The sequence below is a fragment of the Perca flavescens genome, chromosome 3 (genome assembly GCF_004354835.1).
Source record: "Perca flavescens isolate YP-PL-M2 chromosome 3, PFLA_1.0, whole genome shotgun sequence".
Classification (NCBI taxonomy): Eukaryota; Metazoa; Chordata; class Actinopteri; order Perciformes; family Percidae; genus Perca; species Perca flavescens.
Window position 1 is genome coordinate 21,402,026 of NC_041333.1, and position 26,470 is coordinate 21,428,495.

Sequence of the window (26,470 nt, forward strand, 5' to 3'; positions counted from 1 at the left end):
TGCTTCCTAAACATAGTCCAGCATGCCAAACTTAATTGGGGGCACCTCCAGTTTTTTGTTTTTTCCTACAAAATAGTCAGAGCCTGCCCTGTATTTTAACATAACGGTGTATCGTTGCTCGGTGACGTCAGCGTCCCAGCAAAAGAGTCCCCCTTTTTTTTTTTTTGCAGTGTGTAGACAGGATGCTTTTCACTCTTAGCCCGGACTGTTGCAAACACCGCTCAAGCTTTCTGTGCAGATGGCTCGACTAAATGTGAAAGAAGGTGTAACGTTAGCTATTGGGCAATGTTTCGAAGAGCAGCGCTGTTAAAGAGAGCCGACGATGAAAACGTGGACTCCGGAGCTGAAACTGCCGAGTAAGTCAACTTGTCTCATCGCTAGCTAACGGGGCTAACGTTAGCTAGCCTTTAGCTAAGCCATTGGAGCCACAATGGAAAATCGTTTTGACCAAGACAGTGAATCGTGAACGGGACTAACATTTTAAACCAGCAACTTAACTGTTGTTTTAACATCTTAGCACTTTACTATAGGTGTTTTAAACGGTTGTACTCTTCAATGTATTTTCTCATAAATTGGCTGTTTACGCTTATGTTAGCTACCAACAAATAATGGGTTGTCATGGTGACCAAAGGGGCATGCTGTTTCCAAGCCAGCCACCACACGATGGAGACATATTTTTGTCTTTCCTCCAGCCAATGTAAACCCCCCAAAAGTGTTTGAGAATTAATCACTCATGTGCTTTTTATTGTGTCTTATTCAGATCTGACTGCTGCAGGATGTCATCATCTGGCAGTAAGTATTCTTTCACTGATACTGAAGTTAAATGGCACTCCAGTAATTTTAAATTGTACTTTTATAAATTTAGGAGACTCAGAAGAGACAGATTTAAAATAAGAGTGGTCAAAAGTGATGCAGCAGAGACCTAGTTCTTCTAATACATCCATGACCAAGATTCACTACACTTACAAAGGCCGAGTCCAGCGTTACTTAGGAGATGGGAAGTGTGTACCATTTCATACCATTGGGGCATCAATGCGCTTTAAAGAGAATCTTTGCTTATACCTCCCCCCCCCCATATCTTTTAAACTCCATGCCACCAATGTGTACTCTTCGTGTTAACTTTCAAAATTGAAAATCTCCCAAGTTCAAGTTGAGGTTACCATGTTAACATCGTCTGGATTTATTTATTCTTCAGGTATGGTCACATTAGCCTTGTGTTAAGGAAAGTGTCCAAGTTTCAGCCTCAAATTAGTATGTGATATCACACTTCCAATCTGGGTTTGTTTTGGCACTAAACACATTCCTAAATGTGTTAGTTGTAATGTGACTGTAACGTCTGGCGGATCCACACAGCATTCCAGGATGGGAAAAAAACATAGACATAGACTATACTCCCCATGACAAGGACACTGATCTTGATGTGTCAAATTGGGAGAGTACCCTTTTAACTAACAAGACATTTGTTATGGCTTCTTCTAAAATCTCTGTGCTGCCTGGTTTTAGCATTTGCAGGTTTTGCAATCAATCAATCAATTATATATGTGTGTGTGTGTGTGTGTGTGTGTGTGTGTGTGTGTGTGTGTGTGTGTGTGTGTGTGTGTGTGTGTGTGTGTGTGTGTGTGTGTGTGTAACCCTAGTTGAGCATATGAGCAGTCGGGTCAGGCAGCAGCGGCAGCAACAGCTCCTGCTAATGAACTTGCATCTGCTGGCCAACCCTGGAGACTCACTGCTGCTGCAGCACACCCTGGATCGCCTCCTCCGTTGGCTCTGTCCAAGCTTACACATCTTCCATGTGTCAGAGAGGGCCTCACCATTTAGAAGTTACACCCGCCTCTGCCCTGTGGCAGGTAAGGATCCTTACTGTGTGGTCTTGTATTTATTTAAGAATCTAAGATGGTAATCGGGTCTCAGGTATTTAATTGGCAGGGATGCAACACTCTGTTGTGCCCGTACAACCTCATTGCACATTCTGATGCTGTATTATGCTCATAAAGAGGAAACATGTTTACAGAAATTTAAACTATTTTCATGTAAAAAAAAACCTCAAATGTACTTTTAACTGAATACTACATTTACTCTGTCTCTGTGGATGGAGTAAACATGTCATCCCACAACAAGCTGCCCTTGTTAGAACTGCATCTGTTTTTATTTAAGGTTGATTGAGAATAAATATTTTTCCAAAAATGTTTCAGGCTACCCATCTCTGGCCATCACCTTCTTCCTCCATGAGGCCTATGGAGAGGAGCGAATCCTCAAAGTGCTGGACTTCTTTCAGCGTCCACCCTGGCAGTACCACCACACTGAGACCTGCGGCAGCCGAACTGGAGGGGTCCACATTACCTCCAGCAGCTCCCCCGCCAATGCCATGCTGCGGCCCTACCTCCTGCCTAGCAGAGACTTCTATAGTTTGGGTGCAGGTATGCCTGTGTGGGGGGTTCGACCAGTCCACTGCGGAGGTGAAATACTACGTGTGACACTCTACAGTGCATATGACAACTATGAGGATGCTGTGCGGCTCTATGAGACAGTGCTGCAGCGACAGGCAGAGGAGCAGAAGACTGGCTTCTGCTGGTTCACTCTCCACACAGGTACGTCTTGTTGCACTTTGAGTTTTATAGTATTTATATTCTAAAGCAATAACAATTAAAGCATTCAAGTCCAGCTTTAAGGCTTAGCTTTTTTATTATAATAAGAAGGAAAGCAAATAGGCAGGGAAGTGAGACAAAATCACTTGTTTTTCATACAGAGCCCGGGTTGTGCCTGCAGCTGGCTTTGAAACAGTTGTCACCAGGGGTTAGAGTGGAGCCGTGCAGCTCGGCTGTGCTGCAGTTTAGTGTGGAAGAAATTGGCCAGCTAGTCCCTCTGTTGCCCAACCCCTGTACCCCTATCAGCACTACACGCTGGCAGACAGAAGACCTGGATGGCAACAAGGTTCTCTTCCAGGTAAGTGTATCCTCAAATACACCATCAAATGTGTCAAAATGTGCAAATGCTATATGTTGCCTGATGCCTAATGTTGAGGACATGATTGTTCAATTCCTGCTTTTTAATTATGTTTTACATGCAGCTTAGTGACCAATGTTGTGTGATTTTTTTTTTTTAAAGTCCTTTCCAGTCTTTAGTCTGCCCCACTTGATTTATGTCAGGATTAATCATGAAGCTTGTCATCAGTGTGAAACAGTCCTACATTAACTGTAAACACACAGCAATCTGCAGGTTTACTCTATATTTATCTCACAACATATAGAGTCCAAAGAGCAGTTTGTTTTTTGTTTGCACTTCGTTTTGCTAAAATGTTATTGGTAGAACGGAACATTTTGTACACTGTGTAGCTTGCCCTCAAGGGAATAACGAGTTTGATTTTGAGGGACAGCAGCAGTTGTGAAATGAAGGAATGTTAATGTGTTGCCTTGTCATGTTATGTTTAAGACAAAATGATCATCATTTAATCTGGAATACATGCTGCATGCACAACATTATTTTCATTATGCAATGCACACTTATCACACTTGCAGCTAACTACAGTTATCTGCCATTAGCGGTTAATTTACAAGTAAAGCTATCTATCCAAAACTCTGTAAATCATCTTGGTACTGTATTCCCTGTTGTCAAACCGGCCTTATAACATTTATGACATCTTAATGAAAAGTAAAAATGGTACCACTGTACTTAAAGTCAAGGGAACTATTCATGACACAATTATAAAAGCATGTGGATGATCTTTCACTCAAAGAAAAATATTCATAACACAATTATAATGGTCTCATGACAGCCAATGTCAAAACCAACCACTTATGACCCTTTAATGTAATGTTTACACATGAAGCTTTTTTAAGTTTGATAATTAGGCCTTCTATGAAATATGTATGGTTATGTTGTCTAGTTTAATGCAAAGTTGGCATATAATAGATATCTCAAATAATGTCAACATTGTATTAAAATACATCATAATGATAATAATCATAATTTACAAAATTACTCTTAATGACGACAGTCATAAACATTTATAAAGACTCCTTTATATTCATGACAGATGTCATGGTTGTTACAGTGTCATGTCAGTCTTATACCCCTTTAAATAAAGTTACTGATTTTAGATCAGTTATATTTGTACCAAATGATAGAGTAGAGCAAGTTGGGAGCGGAAAATCATATTAGGTGAGCGCCTGCTTTTGTCACATCTCAGGTTTTTAACAATGTCACATAACACAAACCTGATAAGACATAGCCCAACAAAATTAAACAGGTTAACAAAATATATCTTAGCCAAGGAGCCAGGATTCTTTAGCCTGTTCAAACCACAGAATAATCAGTGTCGACTGTCACATGTCATTCATTAGCTCGGAATAAAGAAATCAAGCTTTTAACAGACTAGCCTCATAAGATAAAACAGCATTGGTTCAATCTTCCAGTGATGATGAAATAAAAAATGTGTGGATGCTTGTGGTTGCTGTCTTTCATGGAGCCAACTAAAAGCTGTCACAGTAGCATATGTTAAATGTGTATAGTAATTCTGTCTAAGTTACTTAACTTGCTTAAATCTCTTTAGTCCTGGTGTAAATCATAATCCCTCTCCTTCTGTCCTTCTGTGCTGCAGGTGAAAACCCCGGCTCAACCTCAGCGGCCTCTGACCTGTGCTTTCCCCCTGACATACCCCAGCGTGTCCCCTCGAGGAATGCAGCTCAGGAGCTTGGGACAGGGCCACAGCCTGTCGCCCTGCAGCCTCACAACGCCCCTGCCCTGGCAAACACACAGGCAAGGCAAGTACACAGAAGTGTAAACTGTGTTCACAGCATTTTTTGTTGATGTTTTTTTGTGGCATAATACTATGACTTTTTATGACATACTGTGACATACTATACTTTTTTTTTACATACTATACTATGTCTTTTTTATGACATACTATGCTATGATTTTTTTGTGACATACTATACTATGACATTTTCACGACATACTATACTATGACATATTTTATGAATAATATACCATGACTTTTTTGTGACCTACTATACTATGACTTTTTTAACATTTGTATGACATAGTATACTATGACATGTTTATGACATACTATGCTATGACTTTTTATGACATGCTATACTATGACATTTTCATGACATACTATACTATGAGTTTTTATGACATTTCTATGACATACTATGCTATGAATTTTTATGACATACTATACTATGACTTTTTTGACATTTTTAAATACTATGACTTTTTTACATACTATATTATGACTTTTTCATGACACTATGCTATGACTTTTTCTGACATGCTATACTATGACTTTTTTATGATTTTTTTGTGACATACTATACTTTAAGGGGCCGTTTAGGCCATATATCAAGAATGCATACACATACTCTACTTTTACCTTGTACACACATAAAAAGCATAGTATAATATGTCGAAAAAGTCATTATCAGTCAGTATGTTGAAGATTTGATCCCTCAACCTCCAATTTTCATTTTATCTCCAGCAGCTTATCTCACTGAGCAATTTGTGAAGCTCATAATGCATTTGTTTGGTGGTGTACTTATTGTTCACATTACTGAAGACGTAAAAAGTCATAGTATAGTATGTCGAAAAAGGTCTAATAAAAGTCATAGTATAGTATGTTGAAAAAGGTCTTAAAAAAGTCATAGTATAGTATGTCGAAGAGTTGAGCTCTGAACCTCCAATCTTCATTTTATCTCTAGCAGTTTATCTCACTGAGCTATTTCTGAAGCTTTGGTTGGTTCAGCGTTGTATTTATTGTTCACATTACGGAAGACAAAAAAAGTCATAGTGTAGCATGTCGAAAAAAGTCATAGTATAGTATAGGCACCTAGATAGCTCAGTTGGTAGAGTGGGCACCCATATATAGAGGTTTACTCCTCGATGCAGCAGGCCGGGGTTCGACTCGGGCCTGCGGCCCTTTGCTGCATGTCATTCCCCCTCTCTTTCCGATTTCATGTCTTCAGCTGTCCTGTCAAGAAAGGCCTACATTTTTTTTTTATAAAAGTCATAGTATGTCGAAAAAGTCTTAAAAAAGTCGTAGTACAATATGTTGGAAAAAAAGTCATATTATGACCTCCTGTCTTCATTTTATCTCTAGCAGTTTATCTTACTGAGGTCGTAATGCATTGGTTCGGCGTTGCATTTATTGTTCACATTACTGAAGACGTAAAAATGTCATAGTATATAGGCCTAGTATGTCAACAAAAAGTCAAAACGTAGTATGTCGAAAAGAATAATGAAAAAGTCGTAGTTATAGTATGTCGAAAAAGTCATAAAAAATTCACAGTATAGTATGTCGGAAAAAAGGCATAGTATAGTTTGTGGGAAAAAAATCATAAAAAAGCATAGTATAGTATGTTGAAAAAGTCTTTTAAAAAGTCATAGCACAGTATGTCGGAAAAAAGTCATAGTATAGTATGTTGAAAAACGGCATAGTATAGTATGTCGAAAAAAAGGCATAAAAAAGTCGAGCTCTGAACCTCCAATCTACATTTTATCTTTAGCAGCTTATCTCACTGAGCTATTTGTGAAGCTCATAATGCATTGGTTCGGCGGTGTACTTATTGTTCACATTACTGAAGACAAAAAATGTCATAGTATAATATGTCCAAAAAGGTCTAAAAAAAGTCATAGTATAGTATGTCGAAAAAAAAGAGTAATAGTATAGTATGTTGAAAAAAGTCATAAAAAGTCATAGTATGCTATTTAGAAAAAAGTAATAGTATAGTATATCGGAAACAATTCATAGTATGTTGAAGAGTTGATCACTCAACCTCCAATCTTCATCTTATCTCCAGCAGCTTATCTCACTGAGCAATTTGTGAAGCTCATAATTCATTGGTTCGGCAGTGTACTTATTGTTCACATTACTGAAGACAAAAAAAGTCATAGTATAGTATGTCGAAAAAAGTTACAGTATAATGTTGAAATAAAGTCCTAAAAATGCAAAGTATAGTAAGTCGAAAATGTCTTTAAAAAGTTACAGTATAGTATGTCAAAAAAGTCATAGTATAGTATGTCGAAGAGTTGAGCTCTGAACCTCCAATTTTCATTTTATCTTTAGCAGCTTATCTCACTAAACTATTTGTGAAGCTCATAATGATTGGTTCAGCGGTGTATTTATTTTTCACATTACGGAAGACAAAAAAAGTCATAGTGTAGTATGTCAAAAAAAGTCATAGTATAGCATGTCAAAAAAAAAGTCATGATATAGTATGTTGAAAAAAGTCATTAAAAAAGTCTTGGTATAGTATATCGGAAAGAAGTCATAAAAAAGTCACAGTATAGTATGTTGAAAAAAAAGTCATAGTACGTTGAAGAGTTGATCCCTTAACCTCCAATCTTCATCTCATCTCTAGCAGTTTATCTCAGAGCTATTTCTGAAGCTCGTTATGCATTGGTTCAGCGTTGTATTTATTGTTCACATTACGGAAGACAAAAAAAGTCACAGTATAGTATGTCAAAAAAAAGTCATAAAAAGTCACAGTATGTTGAAGAGTTGATTCCTCAACCTCCAATCTTCATCTTATCTCCAGCAGCTTATCTCACTGAGCTATTTGTGAAGCTCATAACGCATTGGTTCGGCGGTGTACTTATTGTTCACATTACTGAAGACAAAAAAGTCATAGTATAATATGTCGTAAAAAGTCATAGTATAGTACGTCAAAAAAAGTCAGTATAGTATGTCAAAAAAAGTAATAGTATAATATGTCGAAAAAGTCTAAAATAAGTCATAATGTGTTGACGTTTTGAACCCTCCACCTCAAATCTTCATTGTCTAGCAGCTTATCTCGCTGAGATATTACTAAAGCTCGTAATGCATTGGTTCAGCGTTGTTTTTATTGTTCACATTACGGAAGACAAAAAAAAAGTCATAGTATGTCAAAGAATTGAACTCTAAACCTCCAATCTATATCTTATCTCCAGCAGCTTATCTCACTGAGCTATTTGTAAAGCTCATAATGCATTGGTTCGGCAGTGTACTTTTTGTTCACATTACTGAAGACAAAAAAAGTCATAAAAAGGCAAAGTATAGTAAGTCAAAAATGTCTTAAAAAAGTTACAGTATAGTATGTCAAAAAAAGTGATGAAAAAAAAGTAATGGAAAAAGTCTAAAAAACAAGTCATAGTATAGTATGTCGAAAAAAGTCATTAAAAAGTCATAGTATGTTGAAGAGATGAACCCTCAATCTCCAATCTTCATTTCATCTCTAGCAGTTTATTTCACTGAGATATTTGTGAAGGTTCGTAATGTATTGGTTGGGCGTTGTATTTATTGTTCACATTACTGAAGACAATAATGTAATGTATACTTTATTAATCCCGCAAGAGGGAAATTACAATGTTTTTCACTCTCTTGTCATTACACACATTACACACAGTCATAGTATAGTATAGTATGTCATAAAAAAAGTCCATGTATAGTTTGTCCAAAAAGAAATCATGAAAAAAGTCATAGTATAGTATGTCAAAAAAAATCATAAAAAAGTCATGGTATAGTCAGTCGAAAAAAACGCATTAAAAAGTCATAGTATACTATATAGAAAAAAGTCAAAGCATGGTATTTCGAAAAGAATCATGAAAACGTCATAGTATAGTATGTCGAAAAAAGTCAGTATAGTATGTTGATAAAAGTCATAGTATAGCATGTCGAAAAAAAGTCAAAGCGTATTATGTCGAAAAGAATCATAATTTCAATTCAATTGTATTTATAGTATTAAATCATAACAAGAGTTATCTCAAGACACTTTACAGATAGAGTAGGTCTAGACCACACTATAATTTACAAAGACCCAACAATTGCAGTAGTTCCCCCAAGAGCAAGCATTTTAGTACGACAGTGGCGAGGAAAAACTCCCTTTTAGGAAGAAACCTCAAGTGGTGAGAAAAACTTCATTTTAAGGAGAAACCTCGGACAGACCCAGGCTCTTGGTAGGCGGTGTCTGGCGGTGCCGGTTGGGGGTGTGGTGAACAGTGGCAATAATAGTCACAATAAAGATAATGGAACTATGACTAGAAATAGTAGTTGTAATTGTTCATGGTGTAATATGTCAAAAAAAAGTCATAGTATAGTATGTCGCAAACAATCCATCCATCCATCTTCGTCCGCTTATCCGGTGTCGGGTCGCGGGGGGAGCAGCTCCAGCAGGGGACCCCAAACTTCCCTTTCCCGAGCAACATTAACCAGCTCCGACTGGGGGATCCCGTGGCGTTCCCAGGCCAGGTTGGAGATATAATCCCTCCACCTAGTCCTGGGTCTTCCCCGAGGCCTCCTCCCAGCTGGACGTGCCTGGAACACCTCCCTAGGGAGGCGCCCAGGGGGCATCCTTACCAGATGCCCGAACCACCTCAACTGGCTCCTTTCGACGCAAAGGAGCAGCGGCTCTACTCCGAGCTCCTCACGGATGACTGAGCTTCTCACCCTATCTCTAAGGGAGACGCCAGCCACCCTCCTGAGGAAACCCATTTTGGCCGCTTGTACCCTGGATCTCGTTCTTTCGGTCATGACCCAGCCTTCATGACCATAGGTGAGGGTAGGAACGAAAACTGACCGGTAGATCGAGAGCTTTGCCTTTTGGCTCAGCTCTCTTTTCGTCACAACGGTGCGATAGATTGAATGCAATACCGCACCCGCTGCGCCGATTCTCCGACCAATCTCCCGCTCCATTGTCACCTCACTTGCGAACAAAACCCCAAGGTACTTGAACTCCTTCACTTGGGGTAAGGACTCATTCCCTACCTGGAGAAGGCATTCCATCGGTTTCCTGCTGAGAACCATGGCCTCAGATTTAGAGGTGCTGATCCTCATCCCAACCGCTTCACCCTCGGTTGCGAACCGATCCAGTGAGTGCTGAAGGTCGCAGGCCGATGATGCCATCAGGACCACATCATCTGCAAAGAGCAGCGATGAGATCCCCAGCCCACCAAACTGCAACCCTCCCCACCCCCGACCACGCCTTGATATCCTGTCCATAAATATTACAAACAGGATTGGTGACAAAGCGCAGCCCTGGCGGAGGCCAACCCTCACCTGAAACGAGTCTGACTTACTACCGAGAACCCGGACACAGCTCTCACTTTGGTTGTACAGAGATTGGATGGCCCTGAGTAGAGACCCCCTCACCCCATACTCCCGCAGCATCTCCCACAGTATCTCCCGGGGACCCGGTCATACGCCTTCTCCAAATCCACAAAACACATGTAGACCGGTTGGGCATACTCCCAGGCTCCCTCCAGGATCCTTGCGAGAGTGAAGAGCTGGTCCGTTGTTCCACGACCAGGACGGAATCCGCATTGTTCCTCCTCAACCCGAGGTTCGACTATCGGCCGAACCCTCCTTTCCAGCACCTTGGAGTAGACTTTACCAGGGAGGCTGAGAAGTGTGATACCCTGTAATTGGCACACACCCTCTGGTCCCCTTTTAAAAAGGGGAACCACCACCCCAGTCTGCCACTCCTTTGGCACCGCCCCAGACTTCCACGCAATGTTGAAGAGGCGTGTCAACCAGGACAGCCCCTCCACACCCAGAGCCTTGAGCATTTCTGGACGGATCTCATCAATCCCCGGGCTTTGCCACTGTGGAGTTGTTTGACTACATCAGTGACTTCCGCCTGGGAAATCGACGACAATCCCCGTTATCCTCCAGCTCTGCCTCTAACATAGAGGGCGTATTAGTCGGATTCAGGAGTTCCTCAAAGTGCTCCTTCCACCGCCCTATTACCTCCTCAGTTGAGGTCAACAGTGTCCCATCCTTACTGTACACAGCTTGGATGGTTCCCCCTTCCCCCCTCCTGAGGTGGCGAACAGTTTTCCAGAAGCACTTTGGTGCCGACCGAAAGTCCTTCTCCATGTCTTCTCCAAACTTCTCCCACACCCGCTGCTTTGCCTCTTTCACGGCAGAGGCTGCAGCCCTTCGGCCCTTCGGTACCCTGCACTGCCTCCGAGTCCTCCGGGATAACATATCCCGGAAAGACTCCTTCTTCAGTCGGACGGCTTCCCTGACCACCGTGTCCACCACGGTGTTCGTGGGTTACCCCTTGAGGCACCTAAGACCCTAAGACCACAGCTCCTCGCCGCAGCTTCAGCAATGGAAACTTTGAACATTGTCCCTCGGGTTCAATGCCCCCAGCCTCCACAGGGATGCACGAAAAGCTCCGCCGGAGGTGTGAGTTGAAAGTCTGTCGGACAGGGGCCTCCTCCAGACGTTCCCAATTTACCCGCACTACACGTTTGGGCTTACCAGGTCTGTCCAGAGTCTTCCCCACCCCTGACCCAACTCACCACCAGATGGTGATCGGTTGACAGCTCTGCCCCTCTCTTCACCCGAGTGTCCAAAACATACGGCCTCAGATCAGATGAAACGATTATGAAATCGATCATTGACCTTGGCCTAGGGTGCTCTGGTACCAGGTACACTTATGAGCATCCCTATGTTCGAACATGGTGTTCGTTATAGACAATCCATGACTAGCACAGAAGTCCAACAACAAACAACCACTCTGGTTTAGATCAGGGAGGCCGTTCCTCCCAATCACGCCTCCAGGTGTCTCCATCATTGCCCACGTGTGCGTTGAAGTCCCCCCAGCAGAACAATGGAGTCCCCACTGGAGCCCCATGCAGGACTCCAGTCAAGGTCTCCAAGAAGGCCGAATACTCCGAACTCCTGTTTGGTGCATATGCACAAACAACAGTCAGAGTTTTCCCCACAACCCGCAGGCGTGGGGAGGCGACCCTGTCGCCCACGGGGTAAACTCCAACACAGCGGCGCCAGCCGGGGCTTGTGAGTATCCCCACACCCGCCCGGCGCCTCACACCCTGGGCAACTCCGGAGAAGAAAAGAGTCCAACCCCTATCCAGGAGTATGGTTCCAGAACCAAGACTGTGCGTAGAGGTAAGCCCCACCAGATCTAACCGGTAGCGCTCCACCTCCCGCACCAGTTCCGGCTCCTTCCCCCACAGAGAGGTGACGTTCCACGTCCCCAGAGCCAGCGTCTGCTGCCCGGGTCTGGTCCGTCGAGGCCCCTGACCTTCACTGCCACCCATGTGGCATCGCACCCGACCCCAACGGTTCCTCCCACAGGTGGTGGGCCCATGGTCGCAAACAAGTCATAGTGTATATAGTATGTTGAAAAAGTAAAAATATGACTTTTTTAACATTTTAATAACATACTATAACTTTTTTATGACATACCATACTATGAGTTTTTTATGACTTACTATACATAGACATAATATATTGACTTTAAAAAAAAAAAATACTATACGATACCCATTATGTGTTTCAGTTATTAACACTGAATGTAAAAAAAAAAAACTTTTGTTTGTTTATAAGAAAACTCCACAGGTAACTTATAAGTTTGAGTTTTTATAAGCCATTTAGCCACATTACTCTGTAGTTTTTTGAAGTGGATCAGAGTCTTCTACAGTAGACGTTCTTAAGGCCCATGAGTCCTTTCTTAAATCCCAAAACTCTCATGTTGCCAGCTGTTAGTGAGCAGTTACCTTGTTTTTACTTTATTCAAAATCATTATAGTTTTTGCTGATGGCTTACACACTTGTTGCAAAATGTGGCTCGCTGTGTCACAATTCTTCAAGGCAAATAAGACGCAACACTTGGAGATAAATATCTCACTTCTACTGTATGTCAAGATGAAAACTGCAATCAAAACGTAACAATCCTTTTTCAAAATGCCATTTTTGCAACAAAATTATACAGACATCAATTACTCTTTCAAAGCAGCAATAACACGCTGATGTTTTTTATACAAAACACTGCTCTCTTTAGTACTTTGTAACCTATTTTCTCATACAGGCTGCTGTGAAAGATTGTTCCAGCACAGAACATTTACTTACATTTCAGTGAATGGAAAAATAGAAAGGCTTCAGAAAAAAATTTATAGTTATTTTTTCCCCATTGCAGGTTTTACAACAAAAACAAAGAAAAGTAGAATTACAGTACAGTAATCAATAAAATATGTTACTGTAAACACAAAAAACAAATATAATTGCAGTAAAATTACAGTGCAATGGTAAATAAAAAAAATGTTTTGTAAAGGATGGGGTGGATTGTTTATGGATCCTGCCTTCTGTTTGTGTCTGGCCACATCATGTCATTCACATCACAAGCAATATAATCCCTGGCCAGGCAATGGGGGAAATATCGCCTTGCGTGCCGTATCCAACCTTGGACTGACCCCACCTCGATGTCACGGCGTGCCTCTTCCATTGCTTGAATGATTCCTCAGTCGGATTGAGAAATGGGGAATAAGGTGTCGAGTAGGGACCTAGAGTGGCATTGTGATGGAGAACTCCTTGCAGACTAATGGCGGCACACAAGGGGATATTTCCCCAATTTCAGATAGTGTTTTGCATTTTGACGAGAAGTGTTTTCCCAGTGATTGCTTGAGTTTTCACTCTTGAACAAAGTTTCTAATGTAAGAAATAGTGTGTAGTGTTATGCAGAATTGCAAACAAAGTGCAAAGCAGAAAACATTTTTTGTACTTTTGGTGCCTTTGTTTAAGACAGCGTCACAAAAGTTAAGGTTTTGATGCTTTTGTCCAGTCATTCACTTTCAGTGTGTAAGTAGTTGGCAAAAACTGTAAAGGATGTCCATGATGATATATTTTACAACAAATCACCTCTAATTAAAAAATGTATTAAGAAATGTATCAGATTCAGATTAATTTACTTACTCTTAGACCACACATTGTGGTATGGAGTACAAAACACCAGTCTTATCCTGCAGCGCCATCTGCAAATGATCTGACCCTAAGGCTATGAACCTCTTTTCTCCAGTAACTTTAAATTGACGCTACACAAAGAAACCACACTCAATTTTGAGTATAGTACAATAGCAAAGGTTTTGATGCCCACTTTTGTGACTCTGCTGGATGTGATTTTGGTTGTCAACAGGCCACAGACCGCGTAGTGACCCTGTCTTTGAGAAGCTTCATGGAGGAGGTGGTGGAGCCGAGAGCCAGGGATCAGGAAGCTGCTGCAGCACCCCTCCAGGCAGCTCCTGTTACTCTTCGCAGCGCAGCAGCCCTGCACCGCCGTCAACCACCAATCACCCGGACTCTCCTCTGCGCCCCTCCATCGTGCGTTCGCTCTCTGATCTCCTTCTGGAAGAGGATGAGGAAGAGCCAGAGACCAACGTAGACACAGGAGTCCCTGTCTCACTGCACTCTGACACGGTAGTCAAAATAATTGCTCGCTCTTCTACCATGGACGCTTTGATGACTCACCGCCCTGAGAGACCTGCAGCTGTTGGGGCTTCAGCTGTTGAGGATCTGGCCAAGGAGCTGATTGAATGTCTGCCACGGACACACGTACATCCTCAGGTCGCCTCCAGGACATGGGGCTCCTCAGATGCAGCCAAGAAGGGCTGTGGCAGCAGGACTGTGGCAGCAGGACAAAGCCCCTCAAAAGAGCTCTACGTGGAGAACAGGACTACTGCTGAGCTGCTGTCAGCACACACAAACAAGGAGCCAGTCGATGAGTTCTTCATCTAAATTCCTGCTACGACGCCACCTGCCGTGGTAATAATCAAAGTGCAAAAAAAAAGCATAACATATCACACAGAGGACAGCAACACAAGTTGGACAAGATGAGAAACCCTTAAAGAGGCTGTGAAGTTATGCAGAAGGACAAACCTGTGTAGTTTGGCGAAAGAGAAATCCTCTGGAATACAGAAGAAACCAAAGTTCAGCTGCAGGTGACACTTTCTACTCAGAAATGTCTAAAGTCTTAAAATGGTTTGACTCGTCCCATACATTTCTACAATATACAGTACAAATGTTCAAATCCTACTCTCACAGAGCTGCCAAGAGAGCAGTACAAGGTAAGTGATATTTTAAAACAGTGCAGGTAATAATATTCTTGAATGTCTTATATTGACTTATATTTAGATCCAACTAATGATTTGTGCAGCTATTGTGCTAAAATGTAGCCATTTGAATAGCAAAACATGAAGGAAAAGCTCTGTATGAAGTTGTTACTATCAGGGTACTAATGCCAGACCATGTTTCTGTCACATTACTTAGCTAGGCAAGCTAATGTTTTATTTTTTGACTGCTGTTGAAACCGATGATTATCTCAGCGTGAAGGCACGCTTTGATGTAGCTGTTGATCGTGATTAGAAATCTGATTTAGTCTGATTTCTTTCCACAGCACAGCACTGTCAGTCTGTGTTACAGGCTTTACATAGTAAAAGTATAGCTATAGCTATTTGTTTAATGCACTTCAAATTGTCTTTACTCTAGTATTTGTGTGTTAAAATGTACAAGACAAGTGATTGACTAGACCAGGCCAAATTATTGTATTGAAGAGGAATGAATTTTCCTCACATAATTATTTCTTTCCTTAGAGTTTACAGAACAATTGGACTTTACAAAAATCTTGTAATATATATTTTAATATTAATCTAACCATTAGTACGTAAGGTATCTCAAACAGCCCAAATGTGTCCTGGGACATCAGAAATGTTAATTATTGTAAAGTGAGAGATCAGCAGACAGATTAATTTAAGTGAAAGTTTAACATGAATTGGACTGATCAGGTAGAACAGATGGTAGTCAAACCCACAACATTACTGCACAGTGCTCATGATCATTGTAGTGATTGTAGCTGTTTAAAGTCTGATAAAAGATAATATTGTATTGTGAGGAGAGTAAAATACTATGCATTTAATGACCTCATGAGTCATGGCATATGAAGACTGTGTCCTGACATGTTTCCACAAGACAAAACATTTCAAGTATGTCATGTCATTGTCAAAATGAATTAGCTGTAGGATTAGTATACTCTATAGTGATGTAAGATCTACATTGGACTAACTGACGTCTGCTCTGCCTGCAGCAATGAGAAATGACACGCCAAGTGAATAATCTGATAAGATGAAAAGGTCACCAGCAAATGAAGGATGTGTCACCGATTTATAACCACCCTGTTATAAAACTACTGTTGAGTTTTGCCTTCAGTCACAAACCAGACAGAATTTCATTTTGGTTAAATGGAGAAACATTCATGGTTACAGTTGAATCATCATTAAATGGTTTCTTAAAATGCATCACAGCGGTCAGCTTTGTGATAACCTCCATCATGATACACTTTATAATGTACTAATTATATTGTCCAAACATTGGACCTAAACATCTACCTGCTTTGACAGATGTGAATAAGAAATGTGACCTCATAATGCTGAGCACATGCTGTACTGGGAGTCAGTGATACACATTTAGGCCTTTTACCATAGCGAGCAATTAGCGGGCAACACACAATCACAGGCCAAAAGGAAGTTAACAGTCATTTATACAATAGGTTACATATGTTAGTGACGTAGCAGAAGAGATGATAAAAACACATCTGTTTGTGAGCAAATACAAGAGAAAAGAAGATAGTTTTAAAAGCATAGTTCCAACCTGTCTGCTCACTTAAGAGTAGACAGTCCAGTCATTATCTTAACTGTAATAATTAGGCTATAATTGCACATCCATATAGAGTAATATCCATTGCTCTGCAGTATAAATACTATATGTGCATCAAAATGTATAAACCAAGTATTTTTGTTGAATACCTTCATGGCATGAGTTTGCTGAGCTAGGCTCCTTTTGCAACATATAAACTCAATGTGGGTTTAGGCTGAAAAAGTTGTAGCACTTTACATTATAGTATATACATCAACAAATTGCACTTTAGCTAAAGCTTACAGCTCCCTCTGCTGGTCAAAGAATGTTGTTGCTCTGAGGAGCGTTGCTGCAACCAGTCCAGCTCAGATCCTTGGCCCATTGGCCCTCTCTGGTGACACGCACCTTAACCGGGTCAAATCTCCAGAACCGCTGTTCTCTGAACAGGTAGAGGCGTCCGTCGGGACGGGTCAGCGCCCCATTGGTCCCCTGTGGCACACCAGTCCAGTCTGCCAGCCTGCGGGGGTAGTAGGGTTCTTGGTGCAGGGTTTTGAGGTTAAGCACAGAGTAACGGGAGCCCTTGAAGAGGACCATGTGACCCAGAGGAGCGTAGTAGAAGGCACAGTCAGGGTGTCGGGGCAACCCCAACTCACTGCTCTTCCTCGGGAAGTCGGGGTCCAGCACACTGCCTGTGTAGCGCCACATCCGCTTCCCTGGACACCACGTGACGAGGAGGAAAACATGAAGTTACAAATTCTATAAGTCAACAATAAAAACAATTTAAACTTCAAGATTTATTTTTGTAGAAATCATTTGCGACGCACCATCTTATTATATTTGATCACAGTGGCTCTACAAACTCATCGGGTACTTCACATAACGTCATAGCGTCGACAGGTCAAACTCACTTGGCCACTTGCTCTTTAAAAAGAAGACAATTCTACGATTTCTATCACAATACAAAAAATGCCATAAGCTCTGCTCTTTTAAAACTAAGTATAACCCTTGCAAAAGACAGAAAAGACTTGTATTTTGTTTTGCACTATTCTACAGAGAGAGGCTTAACTATTTCGGGGTTCAGTGTCTTGGGGAAATGCAGCCTGCTACTTATGAGAGCAAAGTATCCATAGTGCCTCTTAGCTCACAGATTTAACAAAAAGGAAAGAAAAAAAAAGGGAGATGGCAAGTATGGTATAAATAATGTTTTAGTAGAGTGTCTGTATTTTGCATAAATCTGTTCTGCAATTAGCACATAAGTGAATCTAGACAACTTTCAGGTTTTTGACTTTTAACTTGGCCATAACCTAACCTAACCATAACACGTTATTAGCATTTAGAACAAAAAGGTGAAGCTACTTTAAAACTACAGCTGAGGCTTCAGTACATTAGTCTTTAAATAGCACCTTCCTCATTAAAAAAGGCACAAACCAATCTATTTTGGGGGCTTTAACAGATTTGTGAAGTTAGGCAATAGGTTATGGAATGTCTTTAAAAAGAAGTGTGAGAGTCCCATTAATGAGTTCAGTGAAGCAGTACCTTTGAAAAAATACCACTTGGAGTCTAGCGGGGAGAAGGCAGCAGCCTCGATGGCCGGAGGGAGGTCAGACCAGCGCTGATGGAGAGGCAGCGGGCCACTCACTCCGCCTTCAGCCAATACTGTCCAGTACACACCGCCCCGAAACACCAGCACTGTGTCATTCTGGTCTAGAGATACAAACAGAAAAGAAAAAAAAACACAAGAGGAGAGAGATAGAGATAGATAAGTCACAACCACAAATGTAAATGTATTTCATTGGGATTTTATGTGACAGGCCAACACTAAGTGGCACATAATTGTGAGGTGGAAGGAAAATGATACATGGTTTTCAATTTATTTTTAAAAAAAAAAAAAAAGAAGTGTGGCGTGCAGAAGTATTCAGCCCCCCTTAGTCAATACTTTGTAGAACCACCTTTCGCTACAATTACAGCTGAAAGTCTTTTGGGGTATGTCTTTATCATGAGATTTTTTATCATGAGTCTCTAGACCTTTATCTAGAGACTGAAATTTTTGTCCATTCTTGTTTGCAAAATAGCTCAAGCTCAGTCAGATTGGATGGAAAGCGTCTGTGAACAGCAAGTTTCAAGTCTTGCCTGAGATTCTCAATTGGATTTAGGTCTGGACCATTCTAACACACAAATACGCTTTGATCTAAACCATTCCATTGTAGCTCTGGCTGCATGTTTAGGGTCGTTGTCCTGCTGGAAGGTGAACCTCCGCCCCAGTCTCAACAGGTTTTCTTCTAAGATTGCCCTGTATTTGGCTCTAGCCATCAACTCTGACCAGTTTCCCTGTCCCTGCTGAAGAAAAGCATCCCCGCAGCATGATGCTGCCACCGCCATGTTTCACGGTGGGGATGGTGTGTTCTGGGTGATGTGCAGTGTTAGTTTTCCGCCACACGTAGCATTTTGCATTTAGGCCAAAAACTTCAATTTTGGTCTCATCTGACCAGAGCACCTTCCTCCACAGGTTTGCTGTGTCCCCCACATGGGACTTTGTTTCAAAAATGGCTTTCTTCTTGCCACTCTTCCATAAAGGCCAGATTTGTGGAGTGCACGACTAATAGTTGTCATGCGGACAGATTCTCCCACCTGAGCTGTGGATCTCTGCAGCTCCTCCAGAGGTACCATGGGCCTCTTGGCTGCTTCTCTGATCAATGCTCTCCTTGCCCAGCTTGTCAGTTTAGGTGGACGGCCATGTCTTGGTAGGTTTGCAGTTGTGCCATACTCTTTCCATTTTCGAATGATGGCTGGAACAGTGTTCCGTGAGATGTTCAAAGATTGGGATATTTTTTTATAACCTAACCCTGCTTTAAACTTCTCCACAACTTTATCCCTGACCTGTCTGGTATGTTCCTTGGGCTTCATCGTGCTGTTTGTTCACTTATGTTGACTCTAACAAACCTCTGAACAGCTGTATTTATACTGAGATTAGATTACACACAGCTGGACTGTATTTACTAATTAGGTGACTTCTGAAGGCAATTGGTTGCATTGGATTTTATTTAGGGCTATGAGAGTAAAGGGGGCTGAATAATTTTGCACTCCACACTTTTCAGTTTTTTATTTGTATAAAAAATGTATCATTTTCCTTCCACTTCACAATTATGCACCACTTTGTGTTAGTCTATCACATAAAATCCCAATGAAATAAGTTTACATTTGTGGTTGTAATGTGACAAAATGTGGAAAAGTTCAAGGGGTATGAATACCTTTTCAAGCCACTGTGTGTGTACTTTAAAGTGCTCATATTATGCTCATTTCCAGGTTCATAATTGTATTTAAAGGTTATATCAAAATAGGTTTACATAGTTTAATTTTCAAAAAACACCATATTTTTGTTGTACTGCACATTGCTGCAGCTCCTCTTTTCACCCTGTATGTTGAGCTCTCTGTTTTAGCTACAGAGTGAGACATCTCACTACTGTTCCATCTTTGTTGGGAGTCGCACATGTGCAGTAGCTAGGTAAGGACTACTAGCCAGCCAGAAGCAGAGTATGAGGGCGTGCCATGCTAGCAGCTAGGCGAGCATTATAACGTGTTACAAAGTGACGCACGTTTGTCACGGAAGTAAAGGCTGGACTATAGAGCTGTTTGGATCAGTTTGTTTGTTTCAATCTTGACTTTTTTAATGATATGACTTTTTATACAACATACTATACTATGACATTTTTATGGCTTTTTTAACAACAAACTTTGACTTTTTCATGATTCTTTTCAACATACTACGCTTTGGCCTTTTTCGACATGCTACACTATGACTTTTATTTAGAACATACTATACTATGACTTTTTGTTTTGTATGAAGACTGAGCTGCAGTTGAAAGCTTCAGATAAAAATCTGGCGAGTGAACATTGAGTTCAGACTTTCGTCAGAGAATAAAATGGTGAAGTAAATGGTAGGACGAAAACCTTGCTCTTTTTCCTGTTTTGTTTCAATTCAAGTGATTTTAATATACATTTGTCCAATAGTTTTAGAAAGATAAATATGATAACAGGATTCTCTTCCGTTTCTGCAGGCTTTTATTTTTCAGCTTTTAAAAACCACACCAGTAACCACAGTCATGAGGTGGAATGTTTTTTGATATTAAATATTTCTAATAATATTTCCTCCGGACTAGACTTTGCTTATCTTTGCTTTATCTCCCCTATGATAGAGGAGGCTTGAAACTCCCAAACCTCCAATGATATTATTGGGCTGCCCAACTTACAACTTGCCTCATGTTGGTTCTCACAAGAAACGCCATGTTCCTGGATGAGTGTGGAAAGAAGCATGACATCCCCTCTACCACTCAATTCATATTTATATTCAGCTAAATTAAAAGGATTAAAAGACATTAACACATAATCCCTTTGTTAAAAACTTGATTATGGTATGGTATGAGGTTCATAAACATACTGGTGAGATACCTGTGTTATCTCAATTTACACCAATCTGGGGTAACAGCGCTTTTACACCCGGCAAACAAGATATGGGCTTCAAAATGTGGGCAAACAAAGGCCTAAATAAAATTGCTGATTTATTTAACAATAACATTCTCATGTCGTTTGAAGATTTGAGGCAAAAGTATGACATCCAACCAAAACATTTTTTTAAATACCTGCAGATAAGAAGCTATATATTTAAGATACATAAATCTTTATCTCTACCTACTCTTAGCTGCATAGAAGAAATAGCAACAAATCAACACCCTAAGAGGGGATTGATGTCAAGTTTCTATGCAATAATCGTGGATGGATCAAAGGTTTCCTCAGAGAGAAAGAGACTGGCATGGTGTGAGGATTTAGATTTGCTTAAAATCTCAAACACAAACAATAAATACCCATTTTAAATTACTTCAGTATAGAAGTGGATAATGAGAACATACGTAACACCAACTCAGCTAAATAAATTCAGCCCCAATAATCCCGACACGTGCTACAAATGTGGTAGAAAGGGCACATTATATCACTGCCTATGGGACTGCCCACAAATCCAGGCTTTTTGGAGGGAAGTGATGGATATGATTTTACATGTCACAGGTATAAAGCTATTATTAGACGCCAAACTGTGTATCTTTGGCGTTTTTCCCGTAAATCATAATCTCAGCAAGGTAAATAAATCTATGATTACTTTCTGCATCTTACAAGCTAAATATACCATAGCCAAATCTTGGAAATCCACTATTAAACCAAGTGTTAATGTCTGGCTTGTAGGACTGTCAGACTGTCTTGCACTGGAAAAGGTCACTTTTACATTAAAGGGTAAATATCTCATCTTTGACAATATGTGGTGATCCTTTATGGTGTTCTTAGAGGGGAGGAAAGCATTGGAGGCATGCTCTCTGTGTGTGTCAACCATCAACAAATGGGGATCTCTTCGGGATAAGTTAACATTTGGACCACCGGTGATTCTTAAGGATGATTTATGCTGATTTACTGTACCAAATATTGTTTGTTTCAGCCCTGTCATGTTTGTGTTTATTTGATTGAAGATGAGCCTTACTGTGACAGTTCTGATTTGCACCTGTATTATTTGTTGTAGTGTGATTATTTTCTGAAAATTAATAAACACACTTGAAGTGTAGAAAATGAAATAAAAATAAAAATAAAAAATAACAATAATATTTCCCCCGGACCTCACCCATAGTGATGGCATCAAAGACACCCTGGCAGTAGAGAGGCTGCCCTGTGGTCTGATGCCCGTTGTTGTGCTCTGTAAACTCCCACTCCTGCAGAGCAGTGTGCAAAACCTGGCCTGGCAGCCTCACAGGGCGATCACCTGATGGCTTACCTGAGGGCAAAAACAAAGCCACTAAACAGTGAGCTAAAAGGCATCAGACAAGGTCATCATGAGAGATGAATCCATGTACTGTCATATTCACTTTAAGAAGGGTCGTTTTTTAAAAACTACAGTGACAAAGCTGTAAGTATAGATAGTATGTTACTGAGAGGCACAGACAGTCTAATTTCTCATGCATGCCAAAAACAATTTAAGTATTTTCTAAATTAGACAGCATGGGAACGAATGGAAAGACACAAACAGTGTAGACTGAAAACAAGACTAGGATAATGTTAACATTTAAATTGTCCTTTACAGGATGTGGCTCAGTTGATGTATACTGATGGATGAAATTATACTGCACAGGAAATAAACAAAGAACTCTAGATAGAGCGCACAATGAAACCTTAAACTTACTGAATTGTTAGCACACAAAAAACTTTTTTTTTGGCCTGTGCAGCCTCATAGTGCAAATTCCTGGCACATGAGACCAAAAGAATAAAAGGAAGAATCAAACCAGGACAAAAGGGAAAAGCACAACATACCGAAGCATAAGACTAAAACGATGGTGCTTTACGTGATTACAGCCATTTAGTCTGCAAGGAGCTGAACAAACATTTGTGTAGGAGGTGGATAAAATCAGCACACCCAAGAACAGGACGGCAGGAAAAATAGATATACACACAACACAGTGGATAACACATGAACAGCTGCCCATAAGCGATAAAGCAGTGTGAGAGTATGTGTGTGTGTGTGTGTGTGTGTGTGCAGTGTTGTAAGATAAGGGCTGGATGTCTGACCTCCCTCCTTATGCTGTTTACAGTTATCAGTGGTGAAAGAAGTATTCAGATATTTTGCTTAAATAAGAAATATGTAAAAAATAAGTCATACATTGAAAATGTTACTTAAGTACTGTATGTGAGTATTGTGAGTACACAAAATGTACTTACAATAGTATAAGTTCTTTTTACTTGACATTGCATTTATCTGACATCTATAGTTAGATGCAGATAAAGACTTTTTTTTAACATATGGTTTTATAAAATATATTACAGTTTAAAGCAGCAGGGAAATGCTACTTGGACATTAATGCATCAGTAAAATTAATAATACATTTAATACAATAACACTCACAACTATTGGTTGATATGTTAAGTGTATTTTGCTAATAATAACTTAATTAATAATTATAATAGCAACATTTTCAAAGCAGGACTTTTACTTAAAAATCAGTACATTGTGGTATAATTCTTACTTAAGTAAAGGATCTGAGTAATCATACATACTGTACATACATTGTCTTATGTAGGCAAACCACCACAAGTGTGTTGTTTAATAACACACACACAGACACACACACACACACACACAGACACACACACAAACACACACACACACACACACACACACACACACACACACACACACACACACACACACACACACACACACACACACACACACAGCTCATATCTTTAAGCAGATGTAGCATTTTTCACAGCGCCTGCAGTCCTGTCAGTCATGGTTCTCATCCGTTTCTGGAGCCGCTTGACATTTACGTAGGAGCAGCTGCAGCCACAGGGTGGAAATCCGGTTGATAAGCAGACGTGTAAAAATCATGTTGCACTTTGCTAAACTGCACCTGTGCGCCAACTAAGGAATCCTGGATAACCTTTTGTGAAGCAATGAAATAAGTAATAAGAGACTAACAACTAAAGACGGATAATCATTCATAATCACATTGCCAGGTTTAGCTTCTCCCATCTCACAGCTCAATGAGCAACTAAAAAACAGATAATCTGTTCTAATTGCTGCTCATTAGTGGCTATTCATGCAATGGTAGTAGCAATGGTCACATAATAAATCAAAGTGGCATTAAGTGCTGCAGTTATTGAGTGTATCTGAGCTAAAAATGTGTGTCTGAGGCAGCAGAGTGGTCAGTTGCTGGCAAATACCATTTTAGGAAGCTGAGGCCAGAATATCTTAAGAGGCAGAGCAGAAAAGGAGGAATCAGGACGCAGCCTGCATGCAAGATTCTTTTGAGGTGAATCTCAAGTTCAGAGTTGAATTATCCAAATTATTGTGAGACTGTCCTGCAGCCATGCAAACATTCCTGCAGCAGGCTGTGTCTTCACTGGCCCTTTGCAGCTTATTTCAGAGTCAAAGCAGAGAAAGCACTTGATGCACTATTTGCATTTTGTACATTCAGGGTATCACATCATCACAGAGGAGGTCGAGTAGTAGCAGAAGATACTTTAAAGAAGACATTCTTGTGCAGCTGCTGCAGTGAAATCAGTATCTAGGCAGCAGAGAAAACAGAAGCAATAGGAGAACTCTGCACATGTGGAAACCTGCCTCACACATGCCAGGAGGGACAACACACTCACGGTAAACAGAAACTGTTATATTTGTCATACAAACAGACGCGTGTAATGCTCCCACACTCTGCAACAACACCAGCAATCTATCACAACGGAGCCAACAAAACGCCCAGAACACTGTGTGTAGCACTTAGAGGCTGGATAATAATAATAATAATAATAATAGATAAATGTGTGTGTGTGTGTGTGTGTGTGTGTGTGTGTGTGTGTGTGTGTGTGTGTGTGTGTGTGTGTGTGTGTGTGTGTGTGTGTGTGTGTGTGTGTGTGTGTGTGTGTGCATGGGTTTCAGGGTGTTATTTTGACGTTCACACACCCTCTGCTGCCCTCAGTCTAAACCTTTCAGCTGAGAGGCCACAGAGCTGGTACTGATAGAACAGACTCATGCAGTTAGAGACAAACTCAACTAAACTACAAAGAGAAAGTGAAGTTTCAACTCCTTGTACGCAAGAGTTTATGTTTTACCACGTTTGGCCGAACACACAATTAAAAGGGAATGCAAAAAGTTTTTTTCTCTTTCTGTCAAATCCAGGTTTTTAATGAACTCTCAACAGTGTTGCAGTTCTACTCAATCTTACTCTGTGTTTGCAGCTGGTGCTCTTCAGGCTGCCTCTCTGGCCTTTTCACAGCTCAGTGCCACAACTCCAGATTTAATGAGTAGCAGAGTAAAAATTACTCTACTTCTGCAAGTCTGGTTTCAAAACAAGTCAGCAATTCATGTAAGTGGCTCTATTTCATTTTAAACTGCAACCTCCTTTCACTTTCTTTAACTCAGCCGTCCTGAGGCCAGACAGTGAGACATTTGTCATCTGTCCACTAAAGTGCTTTCCCCCCAACCCTTCAGACTTTATACCAGAGGAAAAAAAGTGGTAAAAATATCTCTGTGTGTCCAGTGAAGGTGCTACATTCTAGGGCTGGGCGATATATCGATATTAAAAATATATCGATATATTTTTAAATGAGATATGGAATTAGACCATATCGCATATATCGATATAGTTCAAATGTGATCCTTGCTCCCATAGATATATACACAGATGTCGCCTTGAGGTTCTAAACATACGTCAAAACCGCCGCCATCTTGGAACAGGGGAAAGCATTCAGATCAACGCTAAAGATGCCGGACTTTTGTACTGCTTAATTATGTTCGATAGAGGAAATGAAAAGAACAAACAGCAATGAATAACATTTAACAGGTGACAATGTGTTTTATGATTATGTATGCCGCCTTCGACCAGCAACCTGAGCTCCGGCGGCAGCGGGAGGCGGAGAGCTCCGTGGCCGGCCGCAGCGTCTCTTCCCCCGGGAAAAACACAGCTTTGCCTCGCTGCTGCGCCGGTCCCCGCTGATCCAGATCGGACCAGCCAAAGACAGAGTGGTGATCGGTAGGATCTTACACGTAGTCCAGGACGACCAGTATGTCGATATCGGCGGAAAGTTCCACTAAGTTTGCCGGCGGCAGGCGGACGGAGAGAAGCTACAGCGGGGCAGCAGAGACCGTCTGCAGCTGCAGGATCTGGAGCTCAGTGCCCGTTAAAATGACATGTAACGCATAAATACATACAGAAATAAATAGTGGAGGAATGAGCCTGGACATTTCAGTCTGTTTTAAACTTCACCTTGAAGCAGAAACTCTTAGTTCAGAAGGGTGAAGTTTCCGTTTGGACTCAGATCTGTGAACCGATCATAATAAATATTCTTTGTATTAACACATTAATTAGTTTCTTTGTTTTGTAGTCGATAGTTCATCTTTTAGTTTACTTAAGTGGAAGCAGTATCAAGTGGAAGAATGGGACTATAAACCTAGGCTTACAGGCATGAGGCATTACATTTTGAACAAAGTAGATTATATTAATATCAAAAGCTTAATTGACCTTTGGAACGAATC

At 40.8% G+C, this 26,470-nt stretch overlaps 2 protein-coding genes across 5 annotated transcripts in view; one reads left to right on the plus strand and one right to left on the minus strand.

Moving 5' to 3' along the window:
• On the plus strand, positions 1–16,110 carry fam124b (family with sequence similarity 124B). 3 transcript variants are annotated; one of them, XR_003692195.1, is made up of 8 exons: positions 1–356; positions 761–792; positions 1,638–1,847; positions 2,193–2,588; positions 2,747–2,943; positions 4,598–4,760; positions 13,916–14,843; positions 15,860–16,110. XR_003692195.1 is itself a non-coding variant. In XM_028573572.1 (7 exons), the coding sequence occupies exons 1-7, from the start codon at positions 286–288 to the stop codon at positions 14,512–14,514; spliced, it is 1,668 nt and encodes a 555-aa protein (XP_028429373.1). In that variant the 5' UTR covers positions 1–285; the 3' UTR covers positions 14,515–16,110. The 3 variants fall into 3 exon arrangements, 1 of the variants encoding a protein (XP_028429373.1); XR_003692196.1 differs by having other exon boundaries at positions 13,916–14,717; XM_028573572.1 differs by having other exon boundaries at positions 13,916–16,110.
• mmp28 (matrix metallopeptidase 28) overlaps positions 15,918–26,470 on the minus strand; it is a 24,269-nt gene continuing 13,716 nt past the window's right edge. The window contains exons 6-8 of one of the 2 annotated variants that reach the window (XM_028573574.1): positions 22,067–22,216; positions 17,944–18,111; positions 15,918–17,120 (exon numbers count right to left, since the gene is read on the minus strand). In XM_028573574.1, the coding sequence (XP_028429375.1) occupies positions 16,726–17,120; positions 17,944–18,111; positions 22,067–22,216 (713 nt within the window). In that variant the 3' untranslated portion in view covers positions 15,918–16,725. Of the gene's footprint in view, positions 17,121–17,238; positions 17,329–17,943; positions 18,112–22,066; positions 22,217–26,470 lie in introns of those variants that run through there. The other variant, XM_028573575.1, reaches the window with a different exon arrangement.

Excerpts from the sequence above, each read along its gene's own strand:
- fam124b (XM_028573572.1), top strand. The coding sequence starts at position 286 with ATGTTTCGAAGAGCAGCGCTGTTAAAGAGAGCCGACGATGAAAACGTG. Across the intron at positions 2,944-4,597 it reads GCAACAAGGTTCTCTTCCAG|GTGAAAACCCCGGCTCAACC; the intron begins GTAAGTGTATCC and ends TCTGTGCTGCAG. Across the intron at positions 4,761-13,915 it reads CTGGCAAACACACAGGCAAG|GCCACAGACCGCGTAGTGAC; the intron begins GCAAGTACACAG and ends GGTTGTCAACAG.